The 22,324-nt window shown below is 44.1% G+C and overlaps 2 protein-coding genes across 2 annotated transcripts in view; one reads left to right on the top strand and one right to left on the bottom strand.

Annotated features, from left to right (window-relative positions):
• Positions 1-2,007, top strand: part of mfap2 (microfibril associated protein 2) — a 7,378-nt gene extending 5,371 nt beyond the window's left edge. The window contains exon 9 of the mRNA XM_010775293.1: positions 1,192-2,007. Coding sequence (XP_010773595.1) covers positions 1,192-1,295 — 104 coding nt within the window. The 3' untranslated portion in view covers positions 1,296-2,007. The remainder of the gene's footprint in view (positions 1-1,191) is intronic.
• Positions 1,698-22,276, bottom strand: crocc (ciliary rootlet coiled-coil, rootletin). The gene is made up of 38 exons (XM_010775306.1): positions 22,015-22,276; positions 21,552-21,678; positions 21,310-21,455; positions 19,721-19,912; positions 19,559-19,636; positions 19,389-19,480; positions 19,130-19,295; positions 18,940-19,046; positions 18,605-18,832; positions 18,429-18,519; positions 17,620-17,706; positions 17,334-17,546; positions 16,656-16,855; positions 16,371-16,553; positions 15,532-15,676; positions 15,300-15,446; positions 14,802-15,032; positions 13,978-14,171; positions 13,767-13,894; positions 13,466-13,635; positions 13,185-13,364; positions 12,575-12,709; positions 11,911-12,054; positions 10,853-11,091; positions 10,616-10,775; positions 10,336-10,503; positions 9,935-10,246; positions 9,810-9,900; positions 9,169-9,326; positions 8,962-9,082; positions 8,716-8,879; positions 8,097-8,312; positions 7,134-7,358; positions 6,904-7,053; positions 6,543-6,743; positions 5,945-6,076; positions 4,111-4,284; positions 1,698-2,913 (listed from the first exon to the last, which is right to left on the bottom strand). The coding sequence occupies exons 1-38, from the start codon at positions 22,069-22,071 to the stop codon at positions 2,827-2,829; spliced, it is 6,039 nt and encodes a 2,012-aa protein (XP_010773608.1). The 5' UTR covers positions 22,072-22,276; the 3' UTR covers positions 1,698-2,826.
• Positions 22,277-22,324: the final 48 nt, after the last annotated feature.

Raw genomic sequence — 22,324 nt, 5'->3', positions numbered from 1 at the left:
TCGTTTGATTAATCGATTATCAAATTACCGTAATTTTCGGACTATAAGCCGCGCCTTTTTCCCCATTTTTCGACGCTGCGGCTTATATAACGGTGCGGCTAATCTATGGATCTTTACAGCTAACGGCCAACACCTTTAACTCTATGGGCTCTATGGCCGGTCCGCGGACCCCCACCTTTAAGCGGCGGGTTCCAGCAGGAAAAGCTGGAGGCCGGAAAAGAGTGAGACAGGTAGCGCGCAAAAGTAAAAGTGGAACCGAGAGTGGTATGCCGCTGCTGCGGCTTATATTCAGGTGCGCCTTATAGTCCGAAAATTACGATATATTGACTACTTGTTGCTATCCTATTGTGGCATAAGCCGTTTTCTAATGGCACATTTTACCGGCATATTTTTCATTATGATTCTACTTGTGATAGTCGGACATGACAACCTGTGCAGCCCATGTATTGATTCCATCTGATAGCTGTTATTATAATACAAAACAAAACGTCTGCCTGCCCTCCACAATGATCAACAACAGCGAACGGATGGTCAAAGTAAGGTACAAATAAACAGAATCACAAGAAGCCTGGTTAGTGTTGCCTGACTTTATAAAGTGTGTTTTTTTTAAATAATTGTGTGGTTGCTTTCTAGTCACTTTGGTCAGCGCTACTGCTTGTTACAACTTTCATTTGCCGTAAGCCTACTCGCCATAAATTGTTATTGCTCAGGTTGATACCGCCCCTGCCCCCGCCGTAAGCGTGACGTATGCAGTTCTTGCTTCTAGACCGACAATTTTTTGGTGCTTGGTAAGCACCGGTTTTCGGTGCTTAGAGCTGGCTCCGCTGCGGTGTGAACAGGAAAAACCGGTGCTTATCAGGCTCCGAACCGGCCCTGGAACCGCGTTGGTGTGAAAGGGGCACTAGAGCACCATTGTGTTCTTTTTAACCAAATATGTCTCAGAGGGGTGTTGGGAGTGGAGCCTTATTTTCATCTAAAGCTACAGACACAGAATCAGCCCTTTTGAAACAAGGCTGAAACAGAGGGGTTTATGGGATGCCGTTTGGTATTTCGAGCCATACACTTCAGAGACATGTTTTGTATATATCTGAGACCTATAATAGGGGACCTTTAAGACTTTTTTGTTATTTTAAGTCTTGCTTTTAGAAGAGTAGATATGTTTCCTTCTTAACTCTGGGTCTCTGTGTTTAGCGGACATGTGTCGTGATCAGTTCTCTCGCTGCGGTGTGGCGGCGCTGAGCGGTCAGTGCTCATCGATAGGAGGAAGCTGCGGGAAGAGCTGCGGTGGCTGCTGATGGATTCAGAGATCAGGGACACTACCTGCCCAGATACTGCCACTTCTTCTTCTTCAACCCCTCCTTATCCTCTTCCTGCTCCCACTTTCTCCTGACTTTACCTTCTGACTCTTTCCTGTAGGCCTACCAATTATTACTCCTGTGCGAAAAGCACTTTTTTGTTGTGTTTATCTTTGTCTATTACTATGTATGTGTGCCCAGTAGATCCTGTGTGTATGGATGAATATACTCCAAAGAACATTGATGATTGTATAAATTGCTGGTGCTATAACATCATCACACTGGTGCTATAAAAACGATTAGAGATGCACATAAGACTGCGGAACATCTTATTTCTATTTGTTTTTGGCATATTGTACCGTATTAATCTCATGCTTTGTGTTTGTTGTTATGTTACTGTACTTGTGTGGAAAAGCAGTCTCATGATGAGCAACCCATCAGTGGGGGCCCCTGTGCACTGACATCAGAAAAACGAATGAATATCCAGCCATGGTAGATCATGAGATGCGTGTTGAGAGACCTCAGTGTTTGTACTACTGCCACCTGGATCTGTGCTTGGCAACCGAGCAGCAAGCTTACAAACAAATACTTCAGTGGCAACAAGTGCGTTCAAAAGGCATCTCACAAACGGCCTCTGTACTACTACTTTGTAAAACTGTCAGAAAACAGTCACTATAAAGACTGAGAAAAAAAATAAACTTTTTTTACTACATCTGTTCAATGTGTGTGATTGAGTCATCGCTGTAATTTCATCTGAGGTGGAAGCTCAGAGCACTGAAAGACGTGAATGATGGAGCACACGGTGAGTTTATTTAAGTCATATAGCTGTTATTCATCATCAGCCTGTCAGCATTTATACAATAAGTACAAAGAATACATCTAGTAAAACTAATATTAACTTTTAGAAACATGTACTGTAAGCATACCTTCATATGTAGTGCCTTATGGTCTCCTTTTTTGTTATAAAACTATCGAAAAATATGTGCCTGTTTCTCAATGGAAATACAGTGCAGCTCCTTCATAATTCTGTTTCCTGGCCCTTGCACACAGTGTAGACCTCGCTGCTCCTTGACTGTTAATATAAATGTGGAGAAATTGAGGCCAAACTGCACAACTGGCAGACTTTTGTTCCTGCACTACATCCAGATTGTGTCTGGAGGAGACTCCTTTGCAGTGGTTTGGTTTTTCTTCTTGAATAAAAGCAGGACGTTTGGGAGGACGTTGGGCAAGGATCAAGTACAGATGGTTGCCAGTAATCATCGGAAGGCTGGCGTTTTCAGCCCAGCTGCTGAATCACATCGCCTGACATGAGCTGAATGTGTGCTGCACGACTGGTAAAAGTGTTTTTCACTGTACAAAATATCAATAAATCACCATCGAAATGATAGTGTCACAAAGTAAAACAAGTTAAACAGTAGATTATGAAGACTTTCAGGATCGTATCAGTGAGTAAACATTGCTTTCAGACATTCGTGATTAGTGGATTTTCCCTGGACGTGATGTGCTGGTGCTTCTGGTATTATTCTGGATCTCACTTTCCTGCCGACAATAAGGAGGGAGGAAGAGAAGTTTGTCGCCGTTTCATCTCCTGCTGCAGCTGCTCCTTTAAGGTGGACACCTGCAGAGATACAGATGGTGACAAAACTAAATTTTACACTGTGAGACGGTTTCCTTTTGACCTTTTCACAAGCCCTGATCCCAACATGTCCTCCCTCTTCTGATTTGGCCTTTCCTTTTTACCAGTGTTATTGTTGTCTTTAGCAATTTGTATACAGAGGAAGGGGAGGGTCTTCCTCCTCTTGTGTTGCCAGACACTGTTGGTTAGTCATGGATAGGGATGGGTATCGTTAGGATTTTATCGATACCGGTACTGGTACTACTTATCGGTATTTTTCGATACTCTTATCGATACTTTTCAATAATTTGGTGTTAATAAACAAAAAAAAGACAAGGCGATGTGCCTGCAAGACTGCACCCAGGTAAACAAAACATATTACTCGTGCACAGCAGCTAACCTGCCTGCGAGCCTTCGCTCAGGTCACATTTACACACGGCGCGGCTGAAGCCCGCTAGCACAGAGCGCTGTTGAGAGAGAGGAGGAGTGGCATTTACAGTGGCCAATCAGGGGTCTCAAACCGGATACATCACACGGGATGAGGGTTCCCAACCAACCAGAATGGTTTAAAGTTAAACTAAGGAAGTAGACGTAACAGATATACCGATAGCAGCACCGTTTGTCCAGCGGCTTAACGGTATACCGATACCGTCCAATCAGGTACCGGTATTGACTTAGTACCGGTTCTCGGTACCCATCCCTAGTCATGGAGCATAACATCCATCACATAAGGGAAGAGTTAGTTGCTCACCTTTAAATGTTTTTCGCAATCAAAAGCTTGCCATGTTCCTTTAAGGATCAGGTTTTAGTGGGAATATCTCTCGCTGGTTTAGCTAGTCCCATGCAGTGGTTTTGTCCAATTTAGGGTGGGAACAGAAGGCCTGTACTGTTTAAGAGTCTGTGAGTGCTGTTGGTGGTAGCAACCTGCAGTAAGGCTGAGTAATTTAGGTTATCATTTGGATTATTTGCTTTTTGTACATTTTCCAGGACTTTCTGTTCTTTTCCTTTGTTTCATTGTGATTTGGCACAAACCGACATCCTATTTCAAAACACCTCTAGTGCCGGACAGACATACTTAAATCCCTCATTTATGTAGAATTACTACATTTAATACTACACACCCAAACCAGCTATTTCATTGTAGCAGGGAAGGAAAATGTTTAATATGAGAAGGACTTTGACTACACCATGATGTGTTACCTGCTCCTCCAGACCCTTCACTCTGTGTCGGTGAGCTCGCTCTCTGGTGCCCAGCGTGCGCTCCACGTCCCTGAAGCTCGTCCTGAGTCTCTCCGCCTCCCGCTGGGCCTCGTCCCGCTGCCTCGCAAAACTCTCACACAGATTCTGTGACTGCTCCGTCTCAGCCAGCTGAGTCTACTCAAGACACACACGCACACACACAGCCAAATGTTAACACAAAGGAGAAGGACAAATAGGCCGGCCAGATTAACTCAGGACAGTTTATATTATAAAAACGGAGGAGAGACTTCGCTTCTTTATAAAACTCTGGATCAAAAGCAGACATCCAGTTACCCAACAGCCTTGATCAAGGCTCTGTGTCCTCATCGAGGAATACCATACTCATGCCTTTTGGAAAAACACTTAACTAAAGCCCTTCTGGTACGTTGAAATGCAGGTATAAAAGCCATTATGAAATATTCCTTTCCAACCTATACCTATAGGGAATATTAAAGAGGGCATACAAAGAATATGTAACTTGAGCCTACAAAAAAGCTTCGCAAGAGTTTGGTGTAAAGATGATCCACCAGCTGAAAATAAATGGTTAAATGCTGCACTTTATTTAAAGTAATTGTAGCTCCCTTTTGAAGGCCTAAAGGAGCGTTTTTGGTAGGATTGGAAAGGATGCCTATCATATAACTTAACTTGGGTAATAAAGTAGACTAGCTGGAACTTTTATAGATGCGTAAACATCACAAATCTGTTGTTGGTTACGTCACTGAGACAAAACTAACACCTGTGATGTTTATTGGTCTGGAGAAGGTCCTTTAACAAATAGCTAATGACCCCTCGGTAGAGAAACCTCCCACAGGCCTATAGCTTGTAGTTTATAGGTTCAATGACACAAGCTGCACTTCTCTTTCTTACTTTCCACAGCTTTTGTAGAACTTTTTTTGTTTGTATCACCTCTGAAGTTGTACAAACATAATGGAGTTTTTTGCAATATCTTGAGGGTTTTGGTACATGAATTCCTCTGCAGCCTGGGCAATATCTAACTAAATTCAGATAAATTAACCGTGGTCCGAGGTGTAAAATCAGCCTGAAATAAACAAGTTTAATTACTTTTACGGAATTCTTTCTAAACCCCACATAGCTTTAATTATTTGCGTGTTTATGGTGTGTCTGTGGTAAGTCGTTATGACCGGGATTGGTCTAACCTTTCGTTTTTAGAGTGAAACACTGAGAATAATAAATGGTGCAGAGATAAAGAAAAACAGATCTTGAATGGGAAAGTTTGATGTGTAACAAGAAGCAGATGTATCTGGAGATGAAGAGGTTATTAAGTAAAACTGACATTAACAGAACATTCTAAAGTTGTGTGTCTACTAATTAGAATTAAGGTCAAAATAAATGTTTTATTTCACGCAGTTATAAAAGGTTTGAGTTATTAATTGATCTAATCCTTCTAATGTAACAGTGAGGCACAAGCTAGCCTTGTCTTGTGACATTTACTGCAGTAAATGTGATGTTTATCTCCATAAAACCCCTATTTAAAAGACTGTTTACACTAAGTGGATCCCTGTGTCCTCACTGAATTTATTAAAGGATGTTCACGGTTTAAATAACAAGTGCCCTACATAACTCTACAAAAACATATAAAGCCACAACTATGAAATGAATAGGTCATGTTAAAGATGTTTGTAAAAGGTTTGCGCTGTTTCTCCATCAGTTATACATGGTGGACTATTCAGTAACATTTAGAGGTGGGAAGCGGCTAAGCTTTTGCCTTTAGTACACACTGGAAACCAGCAGGTATGACATATGACGAGTGTGTGAGTGTAGGTTTGATCCCCACCTGCAGCATCAGGATCTGTTGCTGTGCGTCCTGCAGCTCCTGCTCAGTGGTGTTCAGAGAGCGGTCCAAGCGGCTTTTCTCCGCAGAGAGCCGCATGCTGCCTTCCTCAGTCTTCAGCTTCTGACGCTCAACCTGATGAGAAGGGTGGTAAGAAAAGCTTGAGAACACCTACATAAAAATCACATCCTCACAACAGCTGGCATGGCTGCAGACTCTTTATGTTTCAGGTGAATATTTGTATTTTTATGTATGAAGAACGTTTTCATATGCTAAAAAACTGAGGCAAGCTCAAATGAGGTCCTAGGGAGCCAATAATTATTGTCTTGTGTAAAAAAGAAAATCCTGTCTCCATCAATCACCAAACAATATTATCTTTAATTGCTCCTAAACCAAAACGATTGCATATATGTGGGTTTTGGTCAATGTTAACATGTCCTCTTCCTTTATGACTCTAGTATCAAGTTTCACCATGCTCACTTCGACCCAATGGGATCACAAAGCTTTATGTGTCCATAAACCATTTTCGAACTCACAAAGAAACGATTGAATGCAAATATTTGTCACATTTGTTGAGCACAAGCCACTGTGCAGCGCTGACCTTATCCAGTGTGTTCCTCAGTGCGTCCTTGTCTTTCTCCAGCCTCACAGCTTGTCTCTCTGCATCTTTTTTCTCGGTCTCGAGCATGGCCACGGCTCGCTGCAGCCCACGCAGCCGCTCCTCCACTGCGGCCCGCTCTGTCTGAGCCGACTGGGCGCCGCGCTGAGCCTCTGCCACACCGACAGAGCGCTGACAAAGAGCCTGAGGGAGGGAAAGATCACATGGAGAGACATGACTCCAGAGAAGTAGGAAAAGCAGTCACATTGTGAGCGTTGGTAAACTGAGTTCATTTGTTCCTTTTGTCATGTTTTGATGAGGACGTTATTATTGCAGATATTTGCCCTCACATCGTCTCGCTCACCTTTTGAGTGTTGTTGAGCTCGGCCTCCGCTTCTTCTCGCCTCAGCTTGCTCTGTTCCAGCTCACTCTGCAAACTTTGCACACGCTCAGTGAGGATGATCACGTTCCTTTTGCCCTCCGATAGTGCCGCCCGGGCTTCATCCATCCGCTCCTGAGTGGCACAAAATAATCATCACAACTCTCTCTGGGTGTCTTCCACTTTGTCCAACGCTTCCCTTCCGTCTCACTCACCTGTAGAAGCCTTTTGTCCTGCTCAGCCACGCTCAGCGTCTTCTGCAGAGCGTTCAGGCGACTCTGTGTGCTGCTGTGAGAAGATGAAGCCTCCAGGAGGGTCTTTTTGAGGGAAGAGGTCGTCTCTTTGAGTAAAGACTCTCCTTCCTGAGCTTTGAGCAGAGCCTGGCTCAGCCTCTCCACCTCTCTCTGCAGCAGAGACACACGGGCTTCTCCTTCTGCCACCTGCAGGCATACAATCAGATGTAATCCAGTCAGCAAACCAACAAACAGAAGATAACTTTGCCTCTAGTCCTAATTGGCAAACTGACATGGTGGCCATAAACATTAGCATGTTGACTTTTAGCCTGACAGAGCAGCTAGCTTGACTGCATACTGTAATATCACTTTTTCCTTAAAAACAACTTTATTTAAAGTGGCCGCATCCTGATATAATAGCATTAAGAATAACTGTAATTAGATTTAATGAAATATCGTTATCATGATATTAGTATGCATATCATAATATTGTGATGGCAGATATTAGGCCTTGAGGATTGCTAGTGTATCAGTTTATCTGGTTTCATTTTGACTATCTAATAGTGTAATTCTTATTTTGATATGCTTTTCAACACGTATTAGTAATTATTTTGTTAATTAAAACGTTATTATTCTTATTTCACATTGTTTAAACTTTAGATGACCGGCTGTGTACTGAGCAAATAACTTTGTAGGGCACTTGTCTTTAATTGATTAAATCAACAGAACAATGTCTCTTTCCCTTATATTAGTATTTGTTCACAGTTCTCTGTAGTGAAAAGGTGGTTATTAGGACATGTTTAGGGAAAAACAGACACATAATATGCAGTATTTCCACAATAAACAATGGCCTGGTAAGTATTGGGGCACATAAAATATAACATACAATACAAAAATAGCACTCAGGGCTTTGAGATAACAGCACTGTGTGTCAGCCCGCCGTACCTGTTTCAGGAGAGCCTCATGGTGCTGCAAGGCGGCCTGGCTGTCCGCCTCCCGGTCCCCCACACTCAGTTTGAGTCTCTGCAGCTCCCCCTCCAGGCCTCGCCTCGCCAGCTCCACCCTGGTGGCTCGGGCCTCGGCTGCCTCCAGCGCCTCACGCAGACGACGCCTCTCGGCCTCCAGACGCATCTCAGCCGCACGCTGCTTATTCAACTGATCCTGCAGAGAGAGAGGGGGGGGGGGGGCAGGGGTACATTTAGACTCAGACAATAGAGGCATGCACAGCCAAACAGATACAAAGCACACACAGAGGAGCCACAGCTGTAACTTTAGGTCTCTTTAGAAATAATCCTTTTTAAATATGTAGCAAATATACATTTCTTTCAATATCATCCAATTATACATAGTTCTGGCTGTCTTTCCCTCGCTCTCACTTTGTGTCCCTGCTCCTCCTGTTGTCCAGATGGTGAAGTATTTTCAAACTCGCTGGCATTAAAAACAGACATATGGTGGGCTGACAGCGTGAGAGGTGTGACACTGCGTCTGTTGTCATTACATAACGACCCACTGTTGAGCACCGCCTTCTGGTGATCATGAAAGTACGGATACATGGTGTGTGTACCTGCGTATGTTTTTTATCCTGCTCAGAGGCCTGCAGCGCTCGCTCTAAATCCTTCACTCTGTCGCTGAGAGCTCTCCTCTCTCTGTCCCCTCTCCTCACCGCCTCCTCCTGCTGCTGCAGCAAAATCTGAGTGGTGGTCAGATGCTCGTCCAGTCCACGCTTCCCTGCAAACATTAACACTCATTGCATTTCTGCTTTCTTTTTTTGGTAAAGGGATTTACTTCTGAAACTACATGGAAAATGAACCTTCTTGGTGTTCCTGACAGGTGTTTTGCAGGTGAGTGAGACGACCCAGAGCAGAGTCTCGATCCAGCCTCAGCTCCTCCAGCTCCCGCTGCACGGCCCCCAGCTGGCACTGAGCGTCATCCTTGAAATGCAGCAATAAAATAGACTTGAACCACTCGGAAAAGAAAACAATTCTTTAGATTATTATTCATATTTACTTCCCGTTACCCTCTCTCTCTGAGCCTCACGCAGCTCCAGCAGGAAGTCCCTCAAATCACTTCGCAGTGTGTCGGGGTCCAGCTCATGCTGAGGACCAGGCAGCGGTGTGTTCCCTCTCTCCGGAGACACTGAGCTCAAGGTGTTGTCAGGAGTGCTTCCTCGAAACTCTGTGAAAATTAAATAAAAATAGTTCCATACACCAAGTCGTTTTGATAAAGACGTTCAGCATCTAAAGAAGGGACTGATCACATTATACTGGATACGAGTTACTGCTCACTGGAATAGTTTCCTATGCTTTACATCTTTACATTCAATTCTAAAAGTGACGTAACTGTATATCATTTTAAATTTGATCTTTCATTTTAACTTACATTTTATAAATCTTTAATCTTGTGTGAATCTGTGCTGTCCTGTTTTTCAATCTTATCCTGTTGCCGTTTAAACTACTGAATTTCCCCACAGGGATTAATAAAGCTCCATCGTATCTTATCTCATTCATCTACTGAAAAAGAAAAAATGTATAAATGACAATCCCTTCAAAAATAATGATGCTAAGATATCATTAGTTTTCTGGTTACTATGTGGTTAAGATGTTTTATACAAATCTGAAGCCTATGTTGCAGAGTTAAAGCTGCATGCTTCATTCTAACCTTTCGGAGGCGTCAGTGACGACCTGAGAGGTGAGATGCTGTGGTGGCGCGACATAGTGCCTGGTGATGTGGCGCTCCCCCCCTCGGGCTCCTCCCCGGCCCCCCCTTGCCCCCAGCCCCAATGCCAGCGTCCGCGTCAGCGTCCGCGTCAGCGCCGACTGAAGGCTGCTCAGACGATACTCCAAGTCCCTCCTGGAGGCCTCGGCCCGGGTCAGCTCGGCCTCGGTGCCGGCCAGTCGGCCCTGAGCCTCGCTCAGCTGCAGGCTGCTCTGAGCCGCAGAGTCCTGAGCCGCCGCAGCGCGCAGGGCCAGGTTCTTGGCTTCATCCTGCAGCTTCTTCTCGCAGCCTCGCGCCTCCTGCAGCTGAGCCGTCAGCTCTCTCTCACAGCCTCGCCATCCTGACTCAGACTCCAGCAGACGCTTATGAGTCAAGGAGAGCTACATCGAAAAACAGAAGTATTAGAAATAGTATGACAGTGAAGAGAGCAAGTAGGCAAAGAAAGGTTGACCCTCTAATGCAGCCTCACCTCTTTCTTGAGGGAGTCTCGAGCTGTTTCAGCTTCAGTTAACTTCTGTTTGTGGATAAAAACTTCTTTCCCTCTCTCCTCCTCTCTTTGCTCCTCCAGCGACAGGCGAGTCTGCAGCTCGGCCACCTCCCTCCCTCTCTCCTCCTTCTCTGCATCCAGAACCTTCAGCTGGAGCCAAGACAAGCACAGGATCACAACACAGTCACGCATGTGAAGGCTAGACTGAGAACAAAGCTTCTTTCTACACAGTCACAGAGGTCTGAAGGCGGGGGGGTCCAACCTGTCTGCGGAGCTCCTGGAGTTCTCGCCGAGCTTCAAGTCGTGACCTTTCGACTTCCCTCAGGCAGCTGCGCAGCTCCGTCACCTCCTTCTGAGTGGAGGACAGGTTTCCCTCCAGCACAGCCACCCTCTGCTCCTTCTCCTCACACTGGCGTTTCACACTGAAAAACCAAACCCAGACTCAGACACAGTCACATTATTTGACACGGAAAATTGCATTTGTCACTGGATAATTTACCTGATCCTCTCTGTTTCTGCACTTCGTAGAGCTTCTCTCAGATGAGTATTGGACTGGCCGAGTGTGTCTCTCTCCTTGGTGACGTCAGTGAGGCTGCGCCGGAACTCCGTCCCGTCTCTTCTGATGATCTCTGCAGCGTCCTGAGTTTGGTTGAAACGCCGCTCGCTGTCCAACAGGTCCCGCCTCAGCTGGTCTCGACTCTCCTGGCTAGCTGCGAGAGAAGCTCTGCACTGGTCCAGCTGGGGGGGGGGGAAGTAATGTGTGGTACAATGTGGTGTAACCAATTAAACTCAAATTGAGGTGAATTATCCCTTCAGGCCCACACGAAGGTGTGATTTATGTTTTGTCGATAACAGATTGTCTTTACATGTTACATCTGGGGCAAGGCTTGGGCTTGCCACATCTGGGTCAAGTGACAATCAAAACTGTATTCACTATGCAAGATAGGGCATGTCTAATTGTCTATTACTTCATGTATGTTGTTGCAATGAAGCAACAGCAGCCCTTCTTTTTTTTTAAATGACCAATTTTTAAGATAGTTCATTATTCTCTTATTCTTTAACTTAAAATTCACCTGCATCTTTCTTTTGACTAATATCTCCCTTCAATACCACCCATTTTTGGGTACTTTGGTTTCAAATGAATTTAACTGATTATTGCGCTAACGTTTGAGCTGAAACCTAAACTGAAATGAACTGATGTTTTACACAGGGCTGTTTTTGTATGTTTGTTGATATTTCTTTTAAATCTTCAAATCCTTTCAGTATTTGTATATCATTTATTGCAGAACTTGCTCATCATTTTTTATAACTGGAAATGTTTCGGCAGTAAGCACATTTTCTTCAGAACGGAGCCTTTTTTCATGATATCCTGCACACACTTCATTGAAATAACACAGCATATGATTGTCACTGTGTTTGTAGATGTATAAATGCATACAAAAATCGTAACTGTCTCTTATTAAAATAACAAGGTCTGTGCAGCCTTGGTGGAGGTATGTGCTCTCTGATTTGAACTGCATCACTCTCATTCATTCCCACTTGTACGGCATCATCTACCTCTTTGAAAGCCACATCAGTGCGAGACTGAAGGTCAGCACAAGTCTCCCTCAGACTCTGGAGTTCCCTTTCATGAACAGAAGCTGCGTCTTCCAGCTGAGAGCGAATCTCCAGCAGCTCGCTGGTGAGAGCCCCGACTCTAATCTGAGTAAAAAGGCAAAACGTCAACAAAGTCAGTTTAGTAAATCTTCTCTATTGCGTTGTAGCAACGAGCTGTCAGAATTACATTACTACCCACTTCATTTAAACGTGGTTCATTTAGTGAATGCCCACAATATTCAAAAAATCCAACACTTAAACTAACGGCACACTATAAGTGGGTCACATGGCGGCCAGTGTGCGGGAGAGACACGGCTTTCTTTTTATTTATGCTATGATGATGCAGACCTGACAAAGCAATCTGCAGAGGGTAAATCTGCCTTTCTATTCATTAAAACAAACTTATAGGTTTCCTTTAGGTTGATTTCACCTGTTCAGTTCGTTTGAGGGTCCTGTTTGGATTATTGCAATATTGTGGGCGTTCACTGTGGGAAACAAACAAAAATGAACTATTGACAGATGGGGGGTGATGTAATTATGATCGCATGTAACTACAATGTTAGATAGGACAGGAGATAATTCAAAGATCCACAGAATATAAATTCAGACAGGAAGTCACAATCACCTGGTCCTGCTCTTTGGAAAGAGAGGCTTCTCTTGACATCCGCTCGACCTCCAGGCCTGCCACTGACAGCTCCGCCTGCAGGGAGGACGTCCTCTCAGACAACACACTTTTCTCTGCCTCCTTCAGAGAAAGGGCCTGAGAAGCGAGAGAAGACCTGGTTAACAAAGCTGAGGAGCAGCTATACCGGAGCTGAGCCACAATCTATCTAAAATGTATCTAATGAGTCACATTTTAGCTCCTATGATCCGAGCTGCTGCAACTGCCTGAGGGTCTGAGAACTGCTGGAAGTATTGAACATTTTAAAAGCATACTTAAACCTACATTTCCAGTTAAGTCTTTGATTAGGAATGGTTTATAGACAGAATTAAAAAAATGTTTTTGTTTCAACTTGAAAATGTTATTCTATTTTATTGTTATTATTTAAATACTTTTCTTTATTGTATTTAAATTGTATAATCTAGTTTTAATTTCACGCTATTTTACTACTATTAATGTAATTATACATTTTAACTCTGATTTGAATACTTTACAATAATTGTATTGTTTCTTGTTCATTGGTAAAATGACAGTAATAATATTTATTAGATGGGTTTTCCACAGTTGCTCAGACCTGCTGTTTCTCGCTCTCTGCCTGCAGCAGGCTCTGATCTCGGTCGTGCTGCAGACTCCTCAGCTCTCCCTGCAGCTCCTCTCTTTCTCTCTCTGCTCTGTGGAGCTGCTCCTCCGTCTCCTGTCTGAGCCTCCTCAGAGCACCCTCCTGCTCCTTCAGCAGGCTCTGCCGCACCACTTCCTGTGGAGCAGAGCAGCCAAACATAGAATTATTAGATTCATCCAAAAAGTCAAATAATCTGGCAGTGCTTCAGGTAACTGTGAACCACATAAGCTTCTGACCTTTTCTGAGACCAGTCTCTCCGACTCCTCCTGGTGTTCAGAGATGGCCTTGCGTAAAGCCTGCTGGGCCTCCAGCTGTGCAGCATGTAGGGTCTGCTTCAGAGCCTGTTTCTCCCGCTCAGCCTGAACCGACATATTCTCCCCATCGGAGCGCACACGCTTCAGGTCAGCTGAGAAATAATCCAGATGAGGTAAACACGGGACCATCAGGTTCTTATTCTGTCATGTTACTCCCTCACCATTGTATAGAACATCTTCACCTGAGCTCTCAACGTTTTCTACTTCATACTAGGTCACTCACCTGCTGCGGTCTCACAGCGAACTCGAAGGTTTTGGTTCTCTGTCTCCAGCTGCTCTCTGCGAGACTCCACCTGAAGGAGCTGCTGCTGCACCTCGAACAGGCTGGTTTCCAGGGACTCACGCTCCGACCTGCATAGTTACAAACACAGGTTACACATAAAACACACATTTATGTGAAAATCCATGTGTCATTGACCATGGACAACACACACCTGAAAGCAGCCAGCTCCTCTGACAGCACCGTGTTTTCTCTCTCGGACGCCGTCAGCTGGACCACCAGTGCAGCTTTGTCTCGGGTCAGTTCTGCCCGCCCGCGGCCCACCTCCTCTAAAGCCACCTCGTTCCTCTCGCCCTCGCCTCTGGCCAGACTCAGCTCTGATCCCAGAGAGGTCACCTCGCCACAAAGCTGTCCACAAGAACCGAAAAAGTAAAGAGAGAGCGACAAACTAAATATAAAAGAAAAATATGTAAACTGGAACAAGGTTATAATAGTTTTGAATTTCGAATAGGTTTTCCCCAGTAATTTACTTTGAGTTTAAGTTTACCGGTGGTTTTAGTATGTTTTTTGTTATAACCAGGTATTATGTCTCAAAAGTATGTAAAAACATTTAGTAGTGGCCATAATGTTTACATCTTTTAATTTCAATTTATGTATTTATTTAAACAAGGACCATGCATAAAAATACATTAATCTCAGAAAATATATGATTTATGCCAGATTTGAGCTAGTAGCTAATTTCCATCTCTTTCACTAGCACACTCAAAAACATCCCCATATGGTTTTCATTAGAGCTGAGCTAAATGGCCAGGTTAAATTGCATTTAATCCACTACAAAAGAAAAACAACAGCGATAAATGTGAAGCAATTGCGGCATAGCGCCATTTCCTGGATCGTTAAGGCTGTTCAATATTTGAGTTTCAACGATTTGAAAGTTCCCACCATTTTTGAAATCCTAGTTTGTGGATTATTATTTCATATTGCCTATGTTTTTAGGATGGACTTTTAAATTATGATATAATATAATCTGTCATGTACCTGGGTAACTTTCTCCTGCAGCTTAAATCTCTCAGTCCTGAGAGTCTGGAGCTCTGCCTCCATCCCCCCCCGGCTCAGCTCTGCCTCCTGCAGTGATTGATGCAGCATGATGCGGGCGGAGTCCAGCTCCATCCGGTCCTGCTCCAACCGGACCAGTTCATCTCTGATGGTCAACTTCTCCTGCTCCGCCTCCCGTTTCTGAGCCTGCAGCAGAGCCTTCTCTTCCTCCAGCTAGGAGACAGAGGATATGGTCAGTCTATGAGGAGCTGAGACGTCCATATAAATGTCTATATATTGTATTATCTGCCACTAATGTGACCATCATAACAGTGACGTAGTGTTAAACAGCAAATGGCGCTATGATTGCATGCCTTTGCTCCACCTCTAAGTCCTTTGGAAGAGGTCATTCCCTTGTTGGCTGGACACATCATATAATTAAGTTCATTTCAGGCATACCGAACCCTTTAAGAGGTCAAATACATTGCTAAAATATCTCACCTTGAGAATGTATCTGTTTAAGTCAGTTTTGTCCTGAGCCAGTCCCTCGTTCATGCTTGCCATCTTGGCCAGAGAGTCTCTGAGAGCTGCGTCCTCAGACTGCAGCTTGTTCATCAGCAGGGAGAGCTCTGCGTTACTGCCCTCAGCCTGGAAGGGACATGAGGGTCGTATGAGTCAAATCAAATACAAGAATATAAAATCTGCTAAAAGAGCACAAGTTGATGTTTCCTACCCGAGCCAGTGCTTCAGACAGTTGGGCTTTCTCTTGCTGCAGCAGCTGCCGCTCAACCTCCACCTGCTGTTGAGACTCGCTCACTGCAGACAGCTTCCCACGCTGAGCGGAGGCCCGACTCTCACTCTGATCCAACTGCTTTTGTCTGAAAAAAACAATATGCATGCACATGTAGTGATGATGATAATGATCTGTGTGTGTGCTACAGTGTGTAATGCTTTCAAATAAAGAGTAAGCTGTTACACTTGTTTCTTTTATCTCTTATTCCATTTCAGCTTGTTATATTTTCTATTATCTTGGCTTTTTCATAGAAGTTTTTAATTGTATTAAAATGTCCTTTTCTTATGTGTTTCTTTGGCAGTTTTTTCTTTGCTTTTTATGTTTTAAGTAAAGCTCTTTTTGTCTTGTTGCTAGAATGTGTACATAGACATGACTTGCCTTGCTTATTGCAGTGTGCAGGTACTGTTTAGGCAGCAGTCCTAAGGGCCAAGTTAAATGTGAAATACAGTGTATGCTCAAAGATGAAACACACAGCAGAAGTTGTAAGCATTAAAAACGACTAAATATGTTGGTGATGTGGCTCTACTATTTAATTTCTTACCGTTTCAATTGATTTCATTCTGATTTTCTCCCATTAACAGGAGTCCAAAAAGTAAAAAAGAATAAATGAGTTTGCTTGTCTAACATTTAAAAAAAGTATGTGGCTTTGAAGAAGAACTCTCACTATGGGAAGTTAATACAAATCTTGTAAATGGCTTCTTGTGGGTATGCACTGTGTTACCCACAACCCATTTAATTAATCATCGCATTCCCTAATCACTATTAGTCAGCGCACTTACATCCTCTGAGTCTCGGCCTTGGCCCGCTCTCTCTCCTGCGTGGCGGCCTCCTTCTCCTCCCTCTCATGATCTCTCTCTCGCTGTGTGGACGCCTCGCTCAGCTGGAGCTTCTCACACTCCATCTGCAGGATCTGGTTGCTGCTCTGTGCCGTCTGCACCGTCTTCTCCAGGCTCACCTTCTCACTGCAATGTTTATAATGTGGGAGAGCAGTGTTTTGAGTTGAGTTATAGTTTCAAGAATATAGTTTCAAGAATGTCAAAATAATGTTATAACTGTGAGTAAACCTGGCCAGCGTGTCCCTCTCCTGCTTCAGACGCTCCTTCTCTCTCTGTGTGGTCTCCCTCTCTCTCTGAGCAGCATCCCTCTCTCTCTGCAGAGCTTGGTTGCGCTGTTCGCCATCTTTTTTTGCCAGATCAGTCTCAGAAAGCTGCTTGCGCAACTGATGAACCGAAGACTGAGCAGAGAGCAGGCGCCCTCGAACATCCTGCAAACACAGTGGGGTCAAAAACTCTCGAGATATCTATCCATGTAGATCATTTTGATTTTGTATTAGATGATGTTTATGCTGAGGTTTGTTCCTACTCAATTGAATTGAATTTTCTGTGTAGGAATATTTGGGGAAATTAAAATTCAGTGTAATCGGGTAACATTTTTTTGCCTCTGTTTGGATAAGAGCTGAGAGATATGGACTCAATTAAATAACAATGTCTCATATAACAATATCGATATAACATTGGTTAATTGCCTGAGCAAACAAAAACAAAACCAAGTGACCCTTTAAGTCCTGCCAATGGATAGCTGCTTACATTGAGACGGTAATGTTGGGACTTAAACAATCTAAAAAGCGTAGTCTCTTTTCTCAGTGTTATTATAGTCTTAATTAACTTAGACTATACATTATTTATATTCAAAATATCTCAATACATGTCAAATTGGCCTTGTCTTTATAATCGACATGTCACCTGCAGCTGGAGTGTCTTGTTTGCGACTGCAGAGCACAGAGCTGACAGCCCCGCCTCAGAAAGGGGAGCCAGAGAGGAAGGTCGAGAGGGGGAGGACGACCTGCGGGGAGAGGAGGAGCGGTGGGGGGAGAAGCCCCGCACCAACGCTAGCAGTGGAGCTCCAGAGTTGTCCTGGTCCGCCTCTGATGACGACTCTCCATCAGACAACACCGTCTAAAGAAGAAAAGCTCAAATCAAGCACTGTCAAATGTGTGATATAAAATCATTTGCATTGCGTAGTTTTTACCTGAGCGATGTCTCGCAGGGTGTCTGTCAGCGTCGCAGTGTGAGCTCTCATCACATGCATGTCAGTCTCATCGTTACCACTCTGTTCCTGAATGCAACAAAATAAAGCACAGACACCTCAGTGACCTGGAGGAGGAAGATTAATGCAGCTGGAAACGCATTACAGGCTTAAAGGAAAAGGAGAGAAAATCACAAAATGAGTTTGACGAAGAGATTTCATAAGCTACCCCAGCCAGGAAAGCTTTTCCTACCCTGTCAGATATTGTTACTTCTAGACTTCCCTGCAGCTTCGTTCATACTCACACCCCACACCTCATTTTATACAAATGTTTTGGTTCAAACTCTGCTGAAAATGTTGCTTCACTAAATAAATAAAAAAAGTAAAAACCATGATGATAGAAGCAAAGATGTATGTATGCAAATGTGCTTCTCTCAATACTTCCTAAGTTTTGTTTGTGGTACAAATGTTTCCGAGAAGACATGTATAACCCTTAAAAACCGGTAAACATTATAAAATGTGATGTTTTAAGGCTTAAACAGATGGGCATTGTGGTTTTTGGCAAATGTTTTATTTATACACTAGTATTTACTGTATTTAACGGAGGACTATTTACAGCTGGGGATAGATAAACCTTTGGAACAACAATGAGCATTTACACAGCAGGACAGTATATGCAGGCTGAAGTTAAAATAAACTGCAGTCAGTGTGTGTTCATGGTAATGAAGGAACATGTAACCCAGGGCAACAGTGTGGCCCATATATGTGTGTTTTGAATTTTTGACAATAAGAAAAAAACAGTAGCCTCTCACCTCAAGCCTCCTCATATGTACAACAATTTCTCTGTCTCTCTCTTCAATTTGTCCCTTTAGTCTCTCCCCCTCTCGCACTGACTCTGATAACCTGAGAGGCAATACAAAAGCATTAATATGAATGTTGTTTATTATATATCAAACCTGTAAGAGAGCTTAAAAAAGTCAAGTCTGACCTGATGTTGAGCTCACTCCTCTCTGTGTCTGTCCTGGTCTGGAGATTCATCATCTCGGACACTCGTTCTCTCAGCTGCTGCTCCAGCTGAACCCGCAGAGCTTTCTCTCTCTCCAGGTTCAGCGCTGCTCCCCCCTCCCGTGTGTTCAGGGTGGAAGACAGACCTGCACAAGACACCTGAGCAGAGTGGGACGCCCGAGACATCTCGTTACGCATGTCTGACAAGTCCCTGAGATTGTAAAGAGATTGACAAAGAAGGGTCAAAGTTAGTATCCTCAACACTTTAAATCAGAACAAAGGAAACAACATTTAGCAGACAGCATACACATTGTTGACCTTTCTGTGGCGCTCTTCAGTTCACAGACATGCCTCCGAAACCCGACCACTTGCCTCCACAGCGTCAGCAGTCGACTGTGCTCAGTACTGAAATAACTGTGGAAAGACTGAAAAAGGATCCAAAGACATAATAAGAATTACACTTTTTTTCTCAAATGTTGCACTGTTTTGTAAACAACCCCTTTTCCACCTCTTCTTCCCTCCTCCAGTCAGACTCCTTCTGGTCCAGTTCCTCCCTGGCTTTCGTCCAATCAGCAGTAAGCCTGCGGATGTCGTGGCTGAGAGCCTCGTTGGCCAACCCAGCCTGCTCCAGCTGCTCTCTCAGCATGGCATTCACCGCAGACAAACTGCTGCTCCTGCAAACACACAAGGGAAAAACAAAACATGTAGAGAGAGCAAGTCAGGCATCAACAATGTGAAAGTTTGATTAATTTGATGTAATCAGTCACCTCTGCTGTTCTTCCTCCAGACGGATTAAAGCATCCTCCAGGCTGCTGCTTGAGTCGTCTTGATGCCGACCATTTGAGGATTCACTGTGGCTCTGAATGAGACGACAGTTTAAGTGTTACATGTGGAAAGTTAAAGTGCTCTAAAATCAATGAACGCCACTCACACTCACCCTGTGTTTCTCCAACTCTGACGAGCGCTCCTGCACCATCTGCTCCAGATCCCCACATCTCTTTTTGTACTGCAGTACCTGAAGAAACTAGAAAGCTGTTACGAAGTTCTAACACCATGGATGACTTCAGCTCAGATAAAGACAGAGGAAAAAAATCCCCACCTTGGCCTGCAACTTCTGCACGAGCTGTGCCTGCCTCTGCTGACCCTCCTGGTACGCAGTGAGTTTACGCTTGTAGGCCGCCTGCTCCTCGTCCAGCCGCCGCCGCAAGTCCACATTCTGCTGCGCCAGGCTGCGAGAGTCCGGCGAATCGTGGTCGTTGTCTCCTGTCTCGAAACGCAGCGCCTGCTCCAGCTGTGGGTTTGATTTAAAGTAAGAGGATGTGCCACCATAATATTATGATATACAAATACTGTGTGTTCGAGATTTTCAGTTCATTCCTGACCTCATAAACAGAAAAGAAACACCACGAGGTCCATTAGCATCTGTTCTGGTGCTTTCTATTAAGCTTTAAGGGCTGCACATGTAATTGAGTATTAATCGCTAACAAGTATTTCGGCTTCTCACAGTTAAATGAACATGATCAACTGCAACATTTACATGTTAAATGCATGCACTTACAGAAATCATTTCTGCATGTTGTGGCTGCAGCATGATATTTAAGAGAGTTACACATGCAGCAGATACTGGAAAATATGAACTAAATTCAGGCTGTTTTGTGTGTGAGGGTCAAACTTAGTAGTGTAGATACTGAGGACAACACGTTATTCTTCAAGTAACTGCTGCCCTATTTTATGCAAAAATGTATGTGATTCTAAATGAATCATGTCCAAAAGGGGGACCTCAAAGATTGTATGTGAACCTTTTGGGAGACTCTTTGAATTAACCTACCATAATAACATATTGAGGCTGACCCCAACTATGTCCTGAACATTGAATACGAATTGTAACAATGATCGGAGATACAGTCCCGCGATTTAATAAGAGTGCACTAAAGCACCAGTCAATCCATAGATACATACTGTAGGGGTAAATCCCAGGTCAAACCTTGCAAGAGGGTCTTGAGCTTTTTACTCTTCAGATGTTTTGTTTTGTTGTTTGTTCTATGTCATCTTATCTGAAATATGTGTCCTTTTTGATGTTGCATATGAAGCTGCTGTGATGCAAGAAACATTTCAGACTTGATCTGACATTAAAGTATTATTGTATCGTACGTTAAAAGTGTATTTTTTAAACTACAATTGAAAAATACTAAAAGTATATGGAACATCTTCTGCACTACCTCCCTGACATTTAACATAGGGAGTGTGAAATGGCCAGTAATATCATGTTTAAAACAGTTATTGAACCATTTGAGAACCTTGAAGGTGAATTTCTGAGTTGTCTTTTGTAATGTTCATCCCAAAAGCAGATTGTGTTGCGCCCACCCACCACTACACCACTGAAGACCCTGTTTACAGTTGCCCAGGGTGACAGACACCATGGCAACATTCCACTTCAGTTAATTCCAGCCCCCGTCACCTGGGAGACCCGAAAATCTCAGACAAAGAAAGATCAGGAAAATACTGAAATGGGGAAAACAGGAAGGTGCCACAACATTCCCGTAAGACATTATAACTTTGAGGATTTTACTTTTGATACAGAGTGGAGAGGGGTCACCAACCATGACCTTTGATTAGGGGGCGTCACGGTTTATAAATCCCAACTCACTGTTTCTATTTTGATTTAGAGTGATTGTGCTGGTGTCTTACCCTCTCACTGATTGCACCGTACTTGATGGCGAGCTCGTCCCGGTCGGCTCGGCTGTGAGCCAGCAGGTCCTCTAGCCGGCCCAGCTCGCCCTGCAGCACCCGGTTCTCCTCCTGCAGCGACATGACGGAGGACATGGCCCCGGCTGCTGAGAGACAGGGCAGGCAGAGACAACAGTGAGGCAAATACAAAAGGTCAAAGACATACATTTGATATAACGGGAGAGCAGATGGGAGCCACTCACAGTTCTCGTTGAGGTTCTTTGTGACAATCTCTCGTACTCTTGCTGGCAGACATGTGGGGGGGCCGTCTGGTGAAGGGCCCCGGACCGTCAGCTTCTTCTCCTCAGACAACACACTCTCCTCCAGCCTCTGATGTAAAAAACACACAGAGTCCATGCTTTACCTTTGATGCATTTAAAGAAAGAAAAATACCATGCAAAAACCTCCATATACAGGCAATGACAACAATAAAAAACTAATCAGAAGTATAGCCTAATTATTTAATTGATAAGTGCCACAAAACCTATGCTGCCACTCATCAAAACTGCTGCATGATGAAATATGAACCAAACCATACACCAACAGCTTTATTTGCCACAAACACACACAACACACACACACACACACACACACACACACACACAGCATTAGGCCACTGTATGGAGTGGAGGACGGCCCGGTGGAGGAAGGCCCGGTGCAGCTCACCTGTATCACAGACTCCAGTTTGTTGGAGTCGGTGTCTGCGTTTTCCGCAGCGCTCATCGCAGCGGATATTTAAAACCCTCAAGCGCGCAGGATTAACTCCGAGTGAATAAATGTGACGTCTTCACAAACTGAGCTGTTCCTGCTGGTGCGATAAAGTAGTGACGTTCACAGCCCGGAGACGCATGATTTGTGTTTTTTCGGACAAAGTTTGGTCGCCGAGGAGCGGAGTGTAAACCGTCCTGTTACCACCTCCTCCTCCCCCTCCTCCTCCACCTCCGGTGCGGACAGGCAGAGATTGAGGGCAGCAGGA

The sequence above is a fragment of the Notothenia coriiceps genome, unplaced genomic scaffold (genome assembly GCF_000735185.1).
Source record: "Notothenia coriiceps isolate Sejong01 unplaced genomic scaffold, NC01 NC01_scaffold00015623, whole genome shotgun sequence".
NCBI classification, from domain to species: domain Eukaryota; kingdom Metazoa; phylum Chordata; class Actinopteri; order Perciformes; family Nototheniidae; genus Notothenia; species Notothenia coriiceps.
This window is presented reverse-complemented; position numbering and strand designations above follow the sequence as displayed.

Coding starts and splice junctions, on each gene's coding strand:
- crocc (XM_010775306.1), bottom strand. CDS start 22,071: ATGAGCGCTGCGGAAAACGCAGACACCGACTCCAACAAACTGGAGTCT. Junction 15,447..15,531: donor TGTCTGAAGCACTGGCTCGG/GTAGGAAACATC, acceptor TGTCCCTTCCAG/GCTGAGGGCAGTAACGCAGA. Junction 13,895..13,977: donor GAGGAGCTGGCTGCTTTCAG/GTGTGTGTTGTC, acceptor GTAACTATGCAG/GTCGGAGCGTGAGTCCCTGG.